The 20,037-nt window shown below is 38.8% G+C and overlaps 1 protein-coding gene across 1 annotated transcript; it reads left to right on the top strand.

Moving 5' to 3' along the window:
- The first annotated feature begins 2,399 nt into the window (after positions 1 to 2,399).
- On the top strand, positions 2,400 to 12,086 carry LOC104391391 (SERTA domain-containing protein 2-like). Its single transcript, XM_010000657.1, has 2 exons — positions 2,400 to 2,520; positions 11,237 to 12,086. The coding sequence occupies exon 2, from the start codon at positions 11,241 to 11,243 to the stop codon at positions 12,084 to 12,086; it is 846 nt and encodes a 281-aa protein (XP_009998959.1). The 5' UTR covers positions 2,400 to 2,520; positions 11,237 to 11,240.
- The last annotated feature ends 7,951 nt before the right edge of the window (positions 12,087 to 20,037 follow it).

Here is a 20,037-nt window from a genome sequence, read left to right as displayed (position 1 = left end):
AGGAGGAAGAGGAGGGGGAAGAGGGGGAAGAGGAAGAGGAGGAAGAAGTAAGAGAGGAGGAGGAGGAGGGTAGAGGAGGAGGAGGAGGAGGGGGAAGAGGCGGCTTTCCCGAGCGCTGCCTCGGGAGGGCTGAGACTTGTGTCTTTGCTGCAGTTGCGTTTTTAATAGCAGGGTCCGTTTTGTCTCCGTAAACGCGCATGTTAAGTCTGAGCTACCAGTAGGTGGGTTAAGACGGGAGCAGCGTAAGCTTGGTCTCTTTTATTCAGTTTCGTAAATTCATCTCGCTGATAGATGCCTGTTAATAATTTTTGCCCTGGATAGGCCTGGAATTTCGCAATCTGTGTTGGAACAGTTCATTTCCAAAATAAAATAGGTAGGAGCCACGTGCAGTAGTTTTCTACTTTGTTTCAGCTCAGGTTCCTTAGTTCAGGCAGCTAACTGCGGTGTGAGAAGTACTGTGAACATTGAAATGAATGCTAGCATGGCAAATTTCTAAAGTAACCCATAAACAACTACTAGGAAACTGCAAGTGAAAACAGTGAAAGAAAAAAATAATCTGCTGAACATATAATTTCTAGTGATTTACAGCTGCCATGTGTTTTGTTTTTTTTTTAATAAATTGTAAAAACCAAACCAGTAGTGCCTTACCTCTGTACGTCTTCCTGACACTTGTCCCAGTGTGAAATCATATAAAGGAAAAATCACGACCTTTACAGTTAATTTTTCAGGAGTCCTTTAAAGGATGTAATAAAGGAATTAAATTTGATGACTTCTTAGACTTCAGCTCCTTCCAGCAGAAGGTTTTACTTCTAAAACACAGTTAACAGTACTAGTTTTTTATTAAACGCTTTTCTATTTTTTTAAACTAAGGTGCTGGAATCGAAAACTTTTAAACATTTTAGTGTGATTTTTTTAGCTTTTATAGGATTCTTTAATGCTAAAAAGAGTTCACATTTTAGAATGTTTGTTCTTTTACGTTCCCTGTATAGAAAGTGCAATGAGTGTTACACCTTCCCCTGGGACCTAACATGTACTTTGTATTAAACCTCAGCAGTGACCTTTTGAAGTCCTGCTGTTTCCGAGCAAATAGATTATGAGTCTTCATTTTTCTACTTGGTTTTTGGGGTTTTTTGTTTGTTTGTTTGTTTTTGATTTACAAATAGCATGGATTTCCTTATGGAGGAAGGTGTCAGCTTCTAGAAGGAGGAGGGAGGTGTTTATTGGTGTGGGTTAGATTTGGCATTCTTAGGTCGCGGGCATTTTACTGCTGTTTTACTGCATCTTTACAGTTCCAAGATTCTGTAAACGGAGGAGCCCTTTGATAGCATCAGGCTATGAGTTCCTATGTAAGATGAACTGTATTCGTTTACCTTTCCATCTGTCTAAATGTAAGACTGCCTTTCACTATGTATTATATTAAGATTTGTAAAACAATGAATGAACGCTTCATCCTTGAACATGAAGGACTGTGTTTATCTGGCCAAGTTCTGATCCTTGCTCTTGAGGTAAATTTGTGAAGTAATTGGTTTGCTGTAGTCGGGGGACAGGTGTCTGTGTGTACCTATGTATATTATGCACACACAACACGTTAAGTATAATCCAGACTGTAGGCTGTTAGCCTGTATAAGGGCTTTAATTCTTGGAGTGAAAAAACTTTGATTCTTCAGGTGGAGTTAAGACCTCAGGAGCATGGATCATGCAATTCATAGAATCATAGCATTCCCTCTATGCCAAGTCCATAGTTACCTATCACTTCAGCCTTTTCACGTTTCCCAGAGTTTCCAGTGCCTCAGTCTAATCCATTATTTAATCTGTGGCATCTAGCCAAACTGCAGATGTTGCTTTATCAGGGTTTTGATGAAAATTATGCCACACATTTATATGCAATGATAGGACATCTAGCTAGCTGTTTTGTCATATTAGCTTTGAGTATGCTGAAAACAAGGAAAGCTAGGGAATTTAACAAAAATCTAAGTCCTTTTGCAGCTTGTAAATGTTAGGGGATAATTCTGAAATGTACTTCTTTACAGTTCATGGTATTGTCTCTCCTGATACGTGATTTCTGAGATGATTACAACTGTAAATCGGTGTTCAGTAACCTGAAGAAGTATCAATGCAAGTTCTTATCCTAAAGCCTAACACTTAGAGGATCAGCGTTGTATTCTGTAGTATTCATTTATGAAAGGTAATTTTCATGTTTTATGTGTTCATAGGTGAAACTGTTAGGTCTTTTTATTTCAGTGTATTAATGAATTTCAGTTTTCCTTATTCAGTTTAATTGTTTAAGGGGATTTGGTGCAAATAGTTTAAAAAGTTGCATTGAATTGTGTGCTTAATGGTTCTGGTTAAAAAAAAATAGTAATGAAATACTCTGTTTTTGTTTTGTTTTTTTCCCCTTAAGTCACATCATCCTACCTCGGTGGATGGCTTGGCCTCTTGGGTAGTTCAAGACTCTTGATTGACCACACTTTATGCAAAATCTGGAATATTCTTGCCTGGACTCTCTTCTGTTTTCTAAGGGTAACTACTTGTATGTTTTTATTAAATCATATCTTATGTTCCTAGTGCGTGTTCTGATAATCCGCTGTAGATGCTATTTTTGTGAACTAGAATGGTTAACTGAAAAATAATTTTTTTTAATTAGTATATAATATAAATTGAAGTTCTTTGATTTTAATATTCTGAGTTTGCATTACTTTTTTTTTTTTTTTTTTTTTTTTCTTTTTAATGAGGAAGTAATATGAAGTAACAACGAATTTAATGCCTGGGTAAGATCACTAAGGCCCCCAGCCTCACAGCGAGTCTGCTGTTCAGCTGCTGAAGTTGATGCAGTTTCTGTAGTACCTGCCCTAGAACTTTGCAAAGTGTTACATTATTTTCTTGAGAGGAGAGGGCAGTCTGGATACTGGCGGAGCTGCTCTGTACTACTCTGTTAGAGAAAAGATGAGATTATTTCTGATTTGGTTATTGAAAATTACTTACCTAAATATCCCATACAAAGAGCTGGAGTAAATGAATTATCCTCTATGAGGAAAAAGAGAGGTTTTTAAATCTTTATTTTGCTGCTTTTGCTGGTAATGGTCAGAGTTTTCTGTTAAAGTATGCTGATTTGATATAGTTAATAAGCTGTAACTTTTATTATTAATGGATCTTTATTTAGAGCACTGTAACCCGAAAATAAGCCAGCATTATATAGCTGAATACATCCAGTATCTCTGTCTGTTAACTAGATTCTGTAAGGAAAACTGAGAACTGTTCAGTTGATTAGAACAAGCTGTGAAGAGGTATGGCATCATAACCGCCATTTTAATGATCATTTGTTTCTCCAGTGAGATACTTTGGTGGCACTGCAGAATCATAAAATCATTTAGGTTGGAAAAGACCTTTAAGATCATCAAGTCCAACCTTTAAACCGTGGTATTTAATTCTTGTTGTTTGAATTCCTTTATGTTCTGACTTAATTACAATTTAGTTTTACTATGGAAGTTTCTAGATTTACTAACTCTTCATCATGGGCTAGCATTTGCTAACTAATACTGATCCTTAGTTTAAAATATTCCAGGCCCTTCTGTTAAAAAAAAAATAAAAATCCCCCCAAAATTTCTGTAAAAAAGCACATTGTCATTAAAAGTATATACCTGTGTGTTTTACTTGTAAATGTGAAACTAAACACACAAGTGTAGAGGTAGAGAGGAAGGGGAAGCGTGACACTGGTCTAGTTTGTGTTAAGGATGGAAAAGTTTTTTTTCTGCTTAGCCCTGGTACTGCCTCAGTATCTTTCCATATTAACCTCTAGTGATAGATATCGACTGCTGAGAATACAGCACAGATCCACTTGTTTTAGCTTGTGGAAGGTACACATCCTGACACAGGAATTTCACCTCCAGAGTGAAATGTGCTCTGAAGCTTAGCTGCAGTGGTTTGTAAAACAGAGCGCTAATCAGTGCTTTATGAAATAAAATAGGAGTAACAAACTTGGGAAGATGTCCTTTAAGTGCTGGAATTTTCCAGATCCCGTTAGACATAATATAAACAGCTTGTGGGGGGGGGACTCAAACTGACTTTTAGATGAACGTAAAACCTACTCCCAAGCCCTTTGTGAACATAATTTCAGGTCCTACAATATTAGTGTAGGATAGGTGTTTGTTCTCTAAGTCCAAAAATAGTGATGTGATAGTAGCAAGGTTATGAGTTCCAGATGAACTCTGTGCTAGACTCAGTCCTCCTCTTATTCCTTTCCTCTACTTAATGAATACTATTCAGCCTACTTTTATTTTCAAAATTAGGGAAAGGATGTTAGGTACATCCATAGGTGTGAGGGGGTTTTTTCTTGGTGTTTTTGTGGGTTCGTTGTAGGGCATGTTTTGTTTGTGAACAGTAGCATGCTTGGTTCTGTGTTCCAGCTGCTTTAATAGTAACAGATTTAGGTGTTACTCAGGATTTGATGACCCAAAAAATGAACATTAGTTCTTCCTTTGAGCACCTATTTTCTGGTCATTTTTAACTCCTGTAAAGAAGTTGTTACATAGGAGTTTAGGTATGGGAGTAAGCTGGTAGGACTGCACTCCTCCCTGTATGCACACTTTTAGTCACTTGTGCCTTCTCCAGCAGTTACTCATCTTGGCTAAACTGGGGCAGGGCAGGGGGTGGGGAGGCAATGAACTTAGATACACTTTTTTGTCTTTTAAAGTGTCTTCAGGTCCAAATTACTTTTTTACTGAGGTGTTTTCTAAGGTATTTAATCACTTATATTAATCATTAAGGTTTCCTCACTACCCTTAATTTTTGCTGACAGCCAAGATGTGATTGGTATCTCCAACACTTGCTGAGGACACCAGATCATATACACTGTTCTGTATAGTCTGACAGCTTACTGTGTTACATAAGTCATGTTTAAATGCTCAGTGTTAAGTCCGGATGGGAGGAAAGGATTTATACTGTGTCTGCTAACTGCACCTTCAGCCTTGCCTTCTTCTTGGGCAGCTTCTTAACGTGTAGAGTATTAGTCAAGAGTCAGTCCACCACTTAATTAAAACTATTAACAAAGTTGATGTTTTCTAAGCTAAAAATGTATGTCAGGTAGGGGAAAGTTTATCATGTAAATAACATGTGGCATAAATAAAATAATTCTGGGAAATAACGATAGCTGTAGGGATGTTTGTCTTCCTCTGCACTTCCTGCAGAAAGATGCGGGTTAGTGAAATGTGTGTCCATGGAAGAGGGGAGAGAGCAGGGAATCAGGCTGTCAGCCACTAACCAAAGGGTCTTCTGTTTTACTGTTACATGGTTTCTACATTTAGGAGCCTAAGGAGACTTTGAAAGGGAATTAGCCAAATTACCATAGGAAGGTGTCTTTAATTTTGTTTTTAATACATGAGCTGCGTTATTGAAAACTACACAGGCAGCTTTCACTCGTGAGATGCCTGCACCTATTCAAGACTGGTATTTCTGTCATATGAGGGAAAGTAGTTGTTCAGTTTGAGACAATTTTAGGCTGAAAAATTCAACCGTGCAGCTGTATGAAAAAGTTAAAGGAAGTCTGAGTTCAGTGGTATCCTGAAAATGAAAGCCAGTGGGGACCACTATCAATGACATTTTGACCTGCGTAGTGCAGGCCAAGTGCTTTCTTGATGATCTTGCTATTTAAACGTGTTCTATAATGGTAAATGAGTAACTCTTGTGCAGTTGACTGTAGTGCTTGTTTTGTGCATTAAAAGTTTGTGTGTTCAGACCATACTAACTGTCAGGTTTTGTTTTGTATACTCATGTTTTCTGAAGCTTTCTCAACTGAAAATTAAAGCTCTATGCAGTTCTAAGTTCTAAATATTGTTTAACTTGCTCTTAAAACATTTTTTGGAAGGTGAGGAAGAGGAAAGTAGTAGTTTGCCCAGACAGAAGTAGTTGGTGGTTTTCACATGCAGCATTCTTTGTGACTGCTTCCAGCTGTACTTCCTAACCGTGTGTCAGTGACAGCTGCACTATCAGACCCTGTGACAGATGGAGCTGTGTTTTTCCTCTGAAATGGTGGCATGAGTCCTGTATTGTCCACAACATATTGCAATGTGAAATTTTCTTCATAGCCTGGAATGTTTCTTCTGAGTAGCTGCATGCTCTGACCAGGCCTGTTTGGTATTCTGTGTGGATTTGCCAGCCAGGGACGTGATATTCCCTCCCAAGTTTTTTTCAAACTGTGGTACGGTGTAGGATTACAGTGCATGGATGCTTCTTGCCATCTTAGCAGGGAGGAGTTTCTATGAAATGTCCTCCGTGGATCTGGAAAGGACTAAGGAACATGCTTTCAGGCAGAATTTCTACATACAGATTCCTTTGTAGTTCAGTGACATGGATGGGGGAGTTTGGCACTCCTAAACATTGAGTTCACTTTGCTTCCTTTTCTCTATATCTGCAAAATAGTTTTAATTAGAAAAGCATTCTGCTGTAAATGGCCTGTGGCTCAGTCTGCATTACCATGATGAGAGAATATGAGACAACAACCAAAAATTCTGGAGTTGTGGTGTTCCTCATTGTTCTTGTTTTTTTTTTCATGACAAAAGATTCCAAAACAGAATATCTGAACTAAAAAAAAAAAGAAATCAGTTGTTGCACTGTCCTTAAAGAGTGACTTACAGCTTGCCTCTTTTGTTATTAAACAGGTATGTATAGACCTCAGGTTTGAAGTTGGTGTAAACTTTTATTTTTGTTCAGATTGTTTACTTACAAATTACAGAGCTATCAGATCGGCACATTCCAAAACCCTATTACTTGATCCAGTGTTTTTGAGATCTGATTAGGTTCCTGGAATTAGGCAGGAGTAAGGAGAGTGCAGTTTCTAGGCACTCTTTGTGCCTGACTTGTGCTTCTTTAACTGTGCAGCAGTCACTCAGTAACACAGGATTGTGTGGGCATGGTAGCCTGGATTTTTGTGTGGACTTCTGTTTGCTTTCCTTAGTATCAAACACTGAAGTGGGGGGAGCACTGCATAATTAAATGCTGTGATTGACATCTTATATTGCAAAGTTATGCTGTCAAAAGAGAGCATTTGACTGGTTCGTGAATGTTGGGTTTGGGATGTATGTGTGAATATGCAATGCTAAAAGGACAAGTTACTTGGAAAACATGGAATAGTTTAAGGATAGGACCCTGTCAGAAATTCTTATGCTAGAAAATAAAGAAAAAGGCCTGATAAAATGTAGATTAGCTGGTAACAAAGAGGCTTTGTATCTTTTGTAGGTCAGCAGCTGAGTGTGTTTGACAAGAACTGAAATTTAAAGTCTCCTGTAGCAACCATGACACTAGTCATTTTGAAATCCGCTCTACCAGTAGTACTTGGCTTTTCATTAGCCTTTTCCAAATTTTTTATGTAATCTGTGAGTCATCTAGCTTCTGGAGGGAGACTTACAGATCCTTGCAATTTGTCAAAAATCATACAAAACAGGCAAAATTTCTAAAACATAAGATAGGAGTATCTTTGTGTGTTGAAAAGAAATTTAAAAAAAACTTTGACATCTAGAGAGTAGGGAGTCTGTTATGTAGAAACATTTGAAGTTGGAGCTAATAATGTTTCTTGCACTTTTTTTTTGCAGTCCAAACTGCTGTCATGCTCAAGCTTTGATACTTATTTCTATAATACTGTGCAAAAAATTTTATGAAGGGAAACTTGAGGAATGAAAAAGGAGGGTGTCTGCATATATGAGCATTAAATATTTAGTCTAATTAGACTACTGTATGAATTGAAAAGTTAATTTCATTTAGTTGTTTTTGTGAAATTATGTATCCTCACATAGGATAGTTTGTTTGCTCTTTATGCTTTCTTACAGAATTTAAAAACTAGCTCATTTTTGAGATATTGGAAATTGTCATTATTTATGTAATTCATATATAGGTTAATCTAGTCTTTCCTGTGTGTCTAACAAAGTGTTCATATATATTTTGAAATTATTAAAAGCCATAAATTGTCAAAACCAAGTATTTGAATGTATAAAATGTCAGAATTACTGTTTCCTGTCTGCCATATCTGTGACAATGATCTTCATTTCATTCACTTAAGAGTGTGAATTTAGGTCTGCTTCAATTAGTGGAGAGAAAAAAGAAGAAAAAAAACTAGCGTGCAGTGTTTGGGAAGGATAGTGCTTAGTGAACAAATAGCTGTTTTAATGTGTATTTTTATTCTTTATACTAATGGTATAGGGTAATGCTGTAGGTAGCACACAACATGCAAATGCCACTTAAAATGGAGTGTTAATAATTTTATTATGTGTTTCCACTGACTTGCAGACACTAATTGTCTTCATGATACGTTATGAGTTAGCATATTTAGCAACAGTTTTACTGTGAAGTCATGCATAGTTGTGATTTTCTGTAGATTGTCTAAAATGTCCAGTTGCTGACAGTGTTGTCAATAGTTTGACCGGGGATGCCCGACGTGTTCACATGCACGCAAAACACTTTCTATTATTTGGGGCTTGAAATTTGTATCAAGATTTCTTCTGATTGTGTTTGTATTTGAGTGCCCAGTACTGTCTGACTCTGCTCCAAGTAAGGGGCTGGAATTAAAAGTGTGGGAAGATCACCTAGGTGAATAGGAACGTCAGATCCAGACACCTTATGTTTTTTTAAAGAGATTCAGCTGGTTCTGCTGCAGCTCAGCAGAAAACTTTGGAGTAAAGCAGATTTCCAAAGTTAAAAAATTGCAGCACTGGTAAGATTAGTAGTAATTAAAGGGGTTTGTTGTTGTTTTAATAGTGAATTTGTTTGAAATCTGAACTATAGGACAAACTACTACCTGTTATGTAACAATGCATTCTTATGACAAATTTAATTTAATTCAGATATGCTCCTACAAAAAAAAAGTGGGTATGATTGAGAAGTCTTAATCCTACGCTCCACTAGCAAGAGGGATGGGATGCCATCCAGAGGGACCTGGACAAGCTAGAGAAGTGGGCCCAGATGAACCTCTTGATGTTCAACAAGGCCAAGTGCAGGATCCTGCACCTGGGCCAAGGTAACCCAACATATGAATACAGACTGGGGGAGGTCACACTTGCGAGCATCCCCATGGAAAAGGACCTGGGGATACGAGTGGATCAAAAGGTGGACATGAGCCACCAATGTGCAGTTGCAGTCCAGAAGGCCATCTCCAGCCAGCAGATCGAGAGAGGTGATTCCGCCCCTCTACTCTGCCCTGGTGAGACCTCACCTAGAATACTGCATCCAGCTCTGGTGCCCCCAGCACAAGAAAGATGTGGACCTGTTGGAATGTGTCCAGAGAAGGGCCACGAAAATGATCCAAGCGCTGGAGCACCTCTCTTATGAGGACAGGCTGAGTTGGGGTTGTTCAGCCTGAAGAAGAGAAAGCTTTGGAGGGACCTCATAGTGGCCTTCCAGTACCTGAGGGGGCCTACAGCAAAGCTGGGGAAGGAACTTTTTACAGGGGCTTGCAGTGAGAGCAAAAGGGGTAATGGTTGTAAAGTGAAAGAAGAGAGATTTAGGTTAGATCAGGCAGAAATTCTTCAGTGTAAGGGTGGTGAGACGCTGGAACAGGCTGTCCAGACATGTTGTGGGGGCTCCATCCCTGGAGAGGTGTTCAAGGGCAGGTTGGATGGGGCTCTGAGCAGCCTGTTCTAGTGGGAAGTGTCCCTGCCGATGCAGGGGAGTTGGAACTCGGTGATCTTCAAGGTCCCTTCCAACTCCAAACATTCTGTGATTCTGTGAAGTTTGTTTTTTCCTGTGTCTTACTGAGGCATATGCACTACTTGCTTACTTTCTCTCCTTCCAGAGGAGCAGAGTTCTCTAACAGTCTTGTCTAGGCAGATTGATGTAGCCATGGAGCCCTCCAGTGCTTCCTGCAAATCTAGAGAAACCCCAAAAGTAAAGGAGGCTTTATCCTGCTGCCATCTCATTGTCCCCAAAAGCCTAGCAGCTGGCAGCTGCAGCAATCAGCTGAGCTATTGCTGGCAGTGTCCAGTGCTGACATGAAGAGGAAGCTGGGAGGCCCTCTGCAGTGTGCAGGGTCTGGGTCATTGTGTATGAAGGATCTGCCCTTAATTTGCCAGTGGATGTCTTAAGTTATGATTGCTTATTTTTTCTAATTGTTTGGGAGTGAGGTGCATGTGTTCCATGGGCATATCAAGATGTGTGTGATCAGTGTTTTACCAGTGTTTTCCTTCTTTCTGTGTTTATACAAGTGATTGCATAGTGCTTTTTGTTCCTAATAAAACACTTTATGTTGTGACTGCTAATTGCAAGGTATCCATGCTTGTATTTGTTTGGGTCACTTATATGTCAGGTGTGTGTGCACGCAGGTTTTTTGTACCACAGTGTTCTAGACCTACCATATGTCAGTGCAAAAGCACACAAAGCAAGCTAGAAGCAGCTTTATTTTCTCTTAGCTATTTACTGAAAATTGGTCACTTTTACAATGCTATCTGGTAGCCTCCTGCTGGATGTGCTTAGTGTTAAATCAGTAGCAGATTGTGAACCAGCAGCCATGAGCACCTGGCATCACATCTTCCACTGTTTAGGTAGACTGCTAAGCTATGCAATGGATATAAGTATCTCATGGGAGGCCCTGTTGTTGGTCTTGCTATGTGTTTCAACTTAGCAAAACAACTTTAAATCACCAAAGAAGAGAGAGAGAAATTACTTCTATTGAGAATTCTCAGAGGCACTGAGCAAGACATTATGAGTACCTTAATGACATAAAATTGGTTGTTGAAACTAGCTTTAAAATCTTACCTACTGTACCTAGTTATGAATGTTAATATGAAAACATTGGAATACTCTGTAGAATCATAATCCTTAATATAAGCATGTATTTTAGTTTGTGTGGACATTCAGATATTTCTCATTAATTTTTATATGCTATATAATTTAAATGGGCAAGAACCTAAGAAGCTCTCCTATTAGGGATTTTAAATAATTGAATTAACATTCCATAGTGGAATTTAAAGTAAATCTTAAAACCAAAACTTAGAAGTATATAGCTTCTTTAAAAAGTTACTATATTTCTTTCATGATTTCTGCTAAAATAATAAAATGTTGTGAAACAATAAAGTGCACCTTATCAATGAAGGTGGTATCTTGTGTAGGATTTTTACTGTCTTTCAGTGTTCTGTGGCATTAGAATCTAAGTGAGCCAACACATTGTACGCTACAGACTTTTCAAAAGTGTCTGTTGACATCTTGCAGAAGCAGCAATAGTCTTGCCCAAGGTTAATTCAGAATTTCTCTCTTTCAGGTTCATGTTGGGGAGAGGTCTAAAACGCAAGCTGAGTGACTATGAGGAGAACATGGCTGGTCTCTCGAGTGCCTTTGATTCCAGTCGAAGTCTGTCATACCCACTTAAGAGGCAGCTGGTGCTTAATATGTGCCTCACCAAGTTACAGACCTACAAAATGCTGGTGGAACCGAACTTACACCGTTCTGTCCTCATAGCCAACACAGTGCGGCAAATTCAGGAGGAAATGAGACAAGAGAGTAATCAGCAGCCAGTTAATGTCTGCCCTGGCATTACTCCTAGTTCTCACAGCTACATGGAGTCATCTGGGATTTCTCTTCAGTTGCCTTCAGGTATTAGTCAGCAAGAGTCTAACTGTTGCGACTTGCGGTCTGTAGAAGACCCAATTGAGAATAGCCTGCTGATAGTTTCAGATGATGATATGTCATCTGCTATTTCATCTATCCTGAAGGATTTAGACTTTGTAGAAGATATAAGCCCACCTACTTGTCTGGTTCCTACTGGAGATGACCAGCCAAAGTTTCCAGAAAATACCGGTCTAAAACTAGAAGATGATAGACAGGATTTGAAGGGAGCTGAATGTGTGTTTGGTTCCTTTGAGATTTCAAATTCAACTAGTTACTTGAAGGATTTGGCGATAGATGACATTTTTGAAGATATTGACACTTCAATGTATGATTCAGACTTCTGTTGCCCTCCGCTTATGCCGCCCAGACCACCATCTCTTGCTACAGAAGAACCATTGAAAACCTTCCCATCTTGTAATACTTCTTCAGCAAGCAACATTCAGATATGTAGAGCAGATCTGAGTGAGTTGGACCACATCATGGAAATTCTTGTTGGATCCTGATCCTTGTTTTACCCAAAGATACTTTTTAACTGCCACTTCCATTTGGTTTCAGGATAAAAGCCACTGGAAGAGTTGTAAAGAATCCTTCAGAACAAACTAAAAATAATTTGTCTATAGTTGGATTTTCTAAGTAATTCCAAAACTTATAACCAAAAAAGTGGCAGATTTTTTTTTTTAAAGAATTATTTATTTATAAGAACTGTGCAATCATCTTTTTCCTTCCAGGGTGTATGTGGAACAATAAGGCACATACCCTTATCACCCCTCATGCCTCTTTCAATAAACTTTTTTATGTGCAATTTTTAATTTGTCAGAAGAATTTACATGCGAAACAATTTTCATATGAGATGATCTTTTACAAAGCCTCCACTTTATTTTTAATATCAGAGACTGTGCCAAGTTGGCATACATCAAGTTGCATAGTTAGATTGCATGGGCTGCAGGCGCATTGCTAGAGATGGGTATATTTTAAAAATGAGACACGCTTTCTTTTGGTCCGAAAAGCAGATCAAGACACTTGTCAACAGAGTCTCTTGCATTTTCTAAAGCGTTCAGAACTATTTATTTTTGTAAATTTTATAGTCTTTCTACATTTTACTACGTTATTTCATCATAGTTCAAATATAACGGACTCCTAGTTGGATGTGTTTAGCACTACCTCTGAGCTGAAATGCTTTAACTCTTTCCAGTGCTTCATCTAAGACTGCAGATCTTTGTGTTTCTATTTTATTTTTGCTGGGGGAAAGTACTTCTAACTCATCAAGCTGATCCTTTGACAGTGACCTAGCTGATTTGTGAAATCAAGGGTATTCGATGTTTTAAAACTTTGAAGTATTTACAAATGTAATTTATATGTAGATTGTGCAATTTAACATTTTTCTGTCAGTATTATGTGCTTAGATTTTGAATAATCTTGGCGTTCTTTAAATTAAAACTTACTATGTACAGGTAGCTTTTAAATCTGTTTTGGAAAACACTGTCCTTCAACCCTGCTTTCACTACAAAGTTTAAGATTATTTTTATGTGCAATATTATTTAAAAAGATACACATTTGTATACCTGGCATTGTAGAAAGAAAAGCTTCAAACTTAAAACTTCTAGCACCTTGGGAGGATACTCAATCAACATGTCTGTATCCTTTAAGCAACAAAGTTAAGAATACTTCTTACTACATCAGTGCTTTCTGCTTTGGATACTCCTGAAGTGCTCATTGATGGGTGGTGAGTCAGTGCAGATGACTCAGCCATCCTGCAGCTGTGTCCCCAAGAGCTCAGGGCTCTGGCGCCTGCATGGGCTTTGAAGCATCCTGGTGGTGGTTGCTGCTGCAGATTGTGCTGGGCAAGGAGGGAGGGGTGCATATGAATGGCAGGTGTGTATATAAGTATATATAAAGTGCACTCATTAACTGAAAATGAGGTTTGCAGTGAGAACTATTTTTCCATGAGACAGTTTGGATACTGTGTTCCAGCTTGAACCGGGATTTTTTTTATATTGATAATTGCTATTGTCTTCTGAGCTACACACTTGCACATTAGGACTCCGGGGGTTTTTTGTTATTTTTTAATGATAAAAATGTTGCTTTGTTCTTGAAAGCTGCAGCACCTGTCTTGTAAGAAAATTTGCAGTTGTAAAAGCTTTGCTTTGGTTTGTTGGGGTTTTGGTTTGTTGGGGTTGTTTTGTTTGGTTTTGTTTTTTCTTTTGCTGTTGTTCTGCTGAGACTTTTTATGATTGGGGCATCGGCAGAGGAGAAGAAAATGTTGCCTGTGTGTTGCATCTCACAGAAGTTGAAATCCTGGCCATACTGTGAAGGGGCCAGGGTGTCACCTACTATTTCTAGTCTTAACTATGCTGTGGCTCACCTGCCTTGTGCAAAGATCTCCACTGTGGTTGACAGTTATCTGCCAATACGATTTGGTATCCCAAACCAGTGGAGAACCAGTTCAGGTCACATCCTCGCAGCCATCTGGGTTGTTTAGCAACCGAAGGGTATAAATGTATTTATATGCATATAATGTATTGATTCTAATATAAAACTTCTGATCTAAAGTATTTTGAATTGCTGGATAAAGGGATTTGTTTGAAGAGTGTATAAATAGTTCTTGAAGAGGTACAGCTTCAGAATGTACACAGATTGTGCATTGTGTATAGACTACTCTGGCTTTTCCTCAGCCTCTACTTTTGTATTAAAAATACAACTGAGTAAATCCTTGAAATATTAAGGGCCTTCTGCACTGTGATGAAGCAGAGTTGTGGTTAAAAATTACTTTAAATTCAATGATGAGGAATAAAATGAAAAGACTGCATCTAATTTCTTTTTGCATTTGAAAATATGGAATGTTACTATGCAGTAAAGATATTTTGGTATGAAAATTGTATCATGTAGCAAATAGTCAACACTTAATAAAGCCACTTATTACCTTGCAGCCCCTACAGAAATATAAGAGAAGGCAACATGCTTTTCAGCATTTACATCGTCAAGTTTTTTGTATACTTCAGAAATAGATGAAATTGCTGGTAGATGTTTTGTCAACAATTCAAAATGCAATTTTTGTTCAAGTGCTTGCTGCAAAGCTCTAATTGGTTGCTTGCATCACAGTGCCAAGACCATAAGCTGGTATGTCATGCAGTTTGGTTATGTATGGAATTATGTGCAAAGGGAAGTTTAATTTTTAAATATGCACAAACTAATTTTAAAATCCTTCCATGTAAAACGAAGTTAGAGGCTAGTTGTGGTAGACCTATTTATTGTATGTTTGGAAATAAAAGCCACAGTTTTGCAGTTTAACCATTTATATTTTGAAGCCTTCAGTTTTTGACTGTTTTAAAAACAAAAAAAAAACTTGGTTCCTTGCCACCCTTGATTTACTCATCTGCTCACAAAGATGTAACATGTTCCCTATGTGATCACTTTTACACTTTTTTTTCTGTTTTGGTTTTTGTTTGTTTGGTTTTTTGTTGTTGTTTTTGCTTGGGTTTGTGTTTGTTTTGTTGTTGTTTTTTTGTTTTGTTTTGGGTTTTTTTGGTTGGTTGGTTTGGGTTTTTTTAAAGATGTTTTTGATTTGGTTTTTTCCTTCCTTTCTCCCCAGAAGCACTCAGTGCCTTAGGTGGTTTCACATGTCCTGTCCCTGCAGAACAAGGGGGATGGCCCACAGGACACTTACAGCTGGTGGGTGGGGGGATTCCTGGTGCAAACAGGCGACATATGTTTGTTAGCATTTATCTGTCCTGATTTTTGCCTTGACTGCCCTGTGTTGTTCCTGGTGTTGCTTCAGGGGTTGCCATGTGTCAATGCAAGGTCAGGTACAAGCGTCCTTGATGAACATACTGTTGATACTCGAGACTTGTATACTTGTCAGTCTGGGACAAAAGCACTGCCACTCAGTGCTAGCAGAGGGTTGGTGGCTGGTCTGTGTTAATACAAATTACACCAGCAGCTTCAGGTTTAAAGGTTTCCATCCTCTTCCTATTGTGGACCTCAGAAATGAGATCCTGAGTCTTCTGCAATTAACTTAGTTTTATTGAGAAGGCTGCATTGGCTGCTGCTTACAGACCAGAAATTCTTCCTACCTTATGTCCTGGGACCTGCTGACCAAAGCATGTGAAGTGTAGGTCTAGAAGCAACTTCATGGAAACCTGGTTTTGGCTGTGAGGTGGTTACCAGTGTGACCTTAGTGCAGTGGCTGTGTTACTGGAGCAGGAAGCTGCAATACAAACCTGTTCATGTACGGATGGGTCTTGAAGTTCAGCAAGAGAAAATGCTGCCCTTATGAAGGTACACTGCAGTTTAGTCTTTTAAGAACAACATTTTAAATATACTGCTTTCAGGTCTGTCACCTTTTGACTCGGGTTTGACAACAATGCTCTCGATCCCCTTCCCCTCCCAGGTAGGGGAAACCTAAGAAAGACACTTGGCTGGATTGAAAACTAAACTACACAGCTTTAATTAAACACTAATGATAAAATAAAATATATACAATTATATACAAATATATTCAGATATGTGCAAAAGCCTCTTGCCTCACCCCAGGGCTAGCTGAGGAGGTGCACGAACAACCCAGAGTGCTCTATCTAGCTTAGTGTTATGTATACTGGAAGTAAGACTTAAAAATCCTTTACTTCCCCAGCTCAAACAAGACTAAAAGACACAAAAGAAAATACCCTATCTGTTAGTTCTGTGAGCAAGATGCATAAATTAGTTGCAAAACTAATTTTGAGCTATTAAAAACCAATATTAGAAATGAAGAGTTAAGCTACAGAGATGCAGAAATGTGTCTAGAAAAGTATGTATTATTAAAGTAGGCATTCAGGAAAGCTGGGAGATTTGTGCATCTAATTGCCCAATGTTCATAGGCATCTTGCCATGATTGAAAAAGAAGAAAAATATTGCAACATCATTGCATACGTTTTTCCCTCATAAGGACCCATTTTTTTCCAGCAGGGCCCTGAGCTAGACTGGCCGTAGGTTGGAACCCAGGCTGCCCTGTGGGGTAACAATCCCCAAGGTGCTCATCCGTGTTTCAGTAGAAGAAACAGAGTAAACTTCTGCTAGATGTGACTGAAGCGAGACTGTTGCAGCTGCTGCCTGCCTGCTTTGGTTGGTTGTTTCTTTGACTCCTCCATAGTGGATCTGGGAAGTTCAATTCAGATCCACAGTGAAGTTTAGAGTTTAAAAATTAATTTTAATGCAGCTCAGTTTTAGCCAAAATCTGCCATCTTAACTGGAGCAGGAGTATTCCAGGAAGTGCTCCCATTAAAAAATGGGAGGACTTTTGAAACTGATCTTCAGTATTAAATAGATGAGAGTGCTTTTAAATTCTGGAATGACCCTGCACTTGGAAAAGAACTTTCAAGCTTTCACAAGATTTTTGTTACTGTTTTTAATTCCAAGTCTTCTTGGATTTGTTTAACCAATAGTGGGCTTATGGCATACTTAGAAATCATCCTAAGGTCTGAAATGCTGTGGGTTTATTTGGTTAATCAGCTTCTACACATTATTTGGACTATAAACAATTAAGTCTACAAATACAAGGGATATATATCCGTTGGTTCTAAAACAACTTTTGAAAACTGCCTTCCTACTGTGTTCAATGTTAAGGTTTGTTTCTGTAGATTCCCTAAAATTTTACTTGTGTGGTAGCTCTGAACAGAAAGGGCATTGAGATGTTTTCAGCCTTTCACAACGTGATTGTTCTTGTTTTGCAAAAGCATTTGCAGTGTTCCTTCTACAAAAGGAACATTTCAGTAATTACATTGCAGATTTGAACTCCTTAAAACCTTTGTTCTATGGGTATATTTTCCTTTTCATCTCAGTGGAAGAAAAAGGCATTTCTGTCTAGTTCTACAGTTCATACCTTGGTTTAGTTTTCACCTTTTCGAAATCCTAAGCAAATGTCAAAACTCAGTGGTATTTGCTTTCCACAAACAGAACAGTAACATGTTAGTTCATCAAAACTCAGTATTTCACAGCTGAGAGCTCACAACTAAGATAAGAAATGAAATCCATGGATTAAAACGTACTGACACAAAGTTTTATTTCCTCTGTGCACCATTTTCATGGAAAAAACCACCTGCTGCTCCTCGGGGCAGCCGCATGTTTGGAGAGGAGCTGGGTAGTTGCTGGCACCCTTGGCTGGGTGCCAGGGGAGGCAGGAACAAGGAAATGACTAAAGGAAATGAAGAGCCAGTATTTGTGCAAGACACACCAGGGGGGTTTCCGACACCCTTCATTTCCCAGGATAACAACACGAGGTGAAGGTACTTCATATTCTGCAACGTGCCTGACAGTTCTGCTAAAATTTAGTCTGTCTGTCTAAGTGTGCTTTCTTGTCAGGAAGAGAAATAAGAGTGCATTTTTTTTCCTTGTAAATGCTCCCAGATACCGTGTTCAAATTCTGATGAGGGCTGGAAGGCTGCCAGGACACCACAACCTTGAAGCTGAATTGAGTTACTTTTTAATTTCAAGTCTGCTTGTCTTTTAGGAGATGAACTTTTTCACCTCAGACTGAAGACAGGAGTCAAAGTCTTGCCTGTCTTTTATAACCTGTGTTCATGGGCAGGAAGGGTTCAGGTGGCCCAAAGCATCAGTCCCAAAAAGAAAAACCTTAAGTCTGGAGCCCATCACCTTTGGAACCCAAATATTTCTTTTTCCCCAATTAATCATGAAGGGCTGAAACCCTTTTTTTTCCCAATCTGTACTTTGAACAGGGCTGTAAAACCTGCTAATATGAGGGACGGGTCATGTAGTCACCATTCTCTTGGGGTAACAGTGCAAAACACCCTTCAGTAGTTCATCTGATGTTGGCAAAGGCTAAGAAAAACCCAGAAGAAAGGAGGGGCTCTGGGGTGCTTTAGCTGGTGGTCTGCAGGCTTGATTGCCCCCCCCCTCAAACCCATCTGCAGGGCCCTGCATGTCTGAAAGCCTAAACATGGGATTTTATTCTTAAAACTTATTTAAATTATGTTTATTACCAACCTCAACTATCAATTTATAATTTTCTATTTTGTGAGTTTATGACTACAACCTATTTAACACATTTAAGTGCTCTGAAAGACTTGCGAGGGAAATTGAAAATTAATTTAAATTCAGCATTAAGCAAAACAGTTAACTCTGCTCTGGTACCTGCTGGACGTTTTCCGTCTGGCACTGCTGAACTCCCTCCAGGGCCAGGGAAGCTGCCTTCAAACAGGACTTTCCCAAACGCCTGTATACTGAGTAACCAATAGACAGTTAGTCCTATGCCAATAACTCTGAGGTGTCATAGATGTTACTAAAGTTACAAGTTGTTACAGCACTTGTAATTTCACTGCCGAGCAAACAGTTTGCCAGATTAAAGGTTGGAGTCTACCAGTGATTTTTAGTATGCTCAATTCTAAGAACAGAATAGGCACATCACTAAATAATTAACTGACTTAGTTTGGGAATATCCAACTTTGTTCCCTGCTTGTAACACGTCTGTCAGTTGCAGTGCTTAGCAACTGCCTAAAATTAAAAGTCATAAATAGTTCTCATATTCAGAATGGCCGAAGCAGTAAACAGGTTAGTAACTTGCATAAAAGTTACTAACATTGAATAAATAAAGCTGTTGCAGTTGGCAAGGAAGCAGTATGGATTCTATAAATGATAGCAAAATGCATCCCCTCTGGCACTCAGGCATGCAGGAAGATGGGCAACATAGTTGATAGTTACTATAACATTTTAAAAGGGCAGTAATTTACAGCATTGTGCAGTGCAGCTCCTGAACTACTCTGCTGTTAAGCTTTAACGAGTGTGGTTGTGCATGGTGTAAGTGCTGGGTGCATGACGGAATCCAAGAAGTCCTGTCAGCTTCAGAAATGTGATTTCAGTTGGAAACCAGTCCCAGAACAAAACATTTCACTGACCCAACTCCTATCACCTCAGTAGACTTTATCAGACAGAAATTAAAACAATTTTATTTTTCTAAACCTGGGTGAAAGCCACCCAGTGTAGAAGGCTCCTCCTGTTACATTCAGCAGTGGCAAGATAACAGATCTCAGCTGATCCAGGCTGGACCAAATATGAGGAGAGAGGGTGACAAGGCACAGTTTACAACACACCAGAGGTGCGTTTAGATTTTGGCAGAGAAACAAGGTTTTTGATCAAAGAGGCATTAAGGCCTGGAAGGTCAGCAGTTCAGGGTGTAGTCCACCAGAGTATCCTTAAAGTGTGATTGCAGCTGGATTTACTGTAAGAGACATGACTGCAGCAAAACTTGGCAGGACAAAATTACACCTTTGATTTCACAACTAAATAGGATAAACATCTGACAACATGGCTTTAGGTACTTCATATACAGTAATTAATATGTTACCTTCCCTAAAGAATATAGTTAGTCTATAGTACCAAGCCAGTAACAAAACTAAGGTAAACTGCCTTCTGTTCAGAAAGGAAAAAAAAAAAAAAAAAAAAAAAAGGTTTAAAAGTGCATTTGGT

This window comes from Chaetura pelagica, unplaced genomic scaffold, assembly GCF_000747805.2.
Source record: "Chaetura pelagica isolate M959 unplaced genomic scaffold, ChaPel_1.0 scaffold36, whole genome shotgun sequence".
NCBI classification, from domain to species: domain Eukaryota; kingdom Metazoa; phylum Chordata; class Aves; order Apodiformes; family Apodidae; genus Chaetura; species Chaetura pelagica.
Note: the sequence above shows the minus strand (reverse complement) of the source record. Positions and strands in the feature narration are given on the sequence as shown.

Bases quoted from the DNA above. Each gene is read 5' to 3' on its own strand.
- LOC104391391 (XM_010000657.1), top strand. From the start codon at position 11,241: ATGTTGGGGAGAGGTCTAAAACGCAAGCTGAGTGACTATGAGGAGAAC.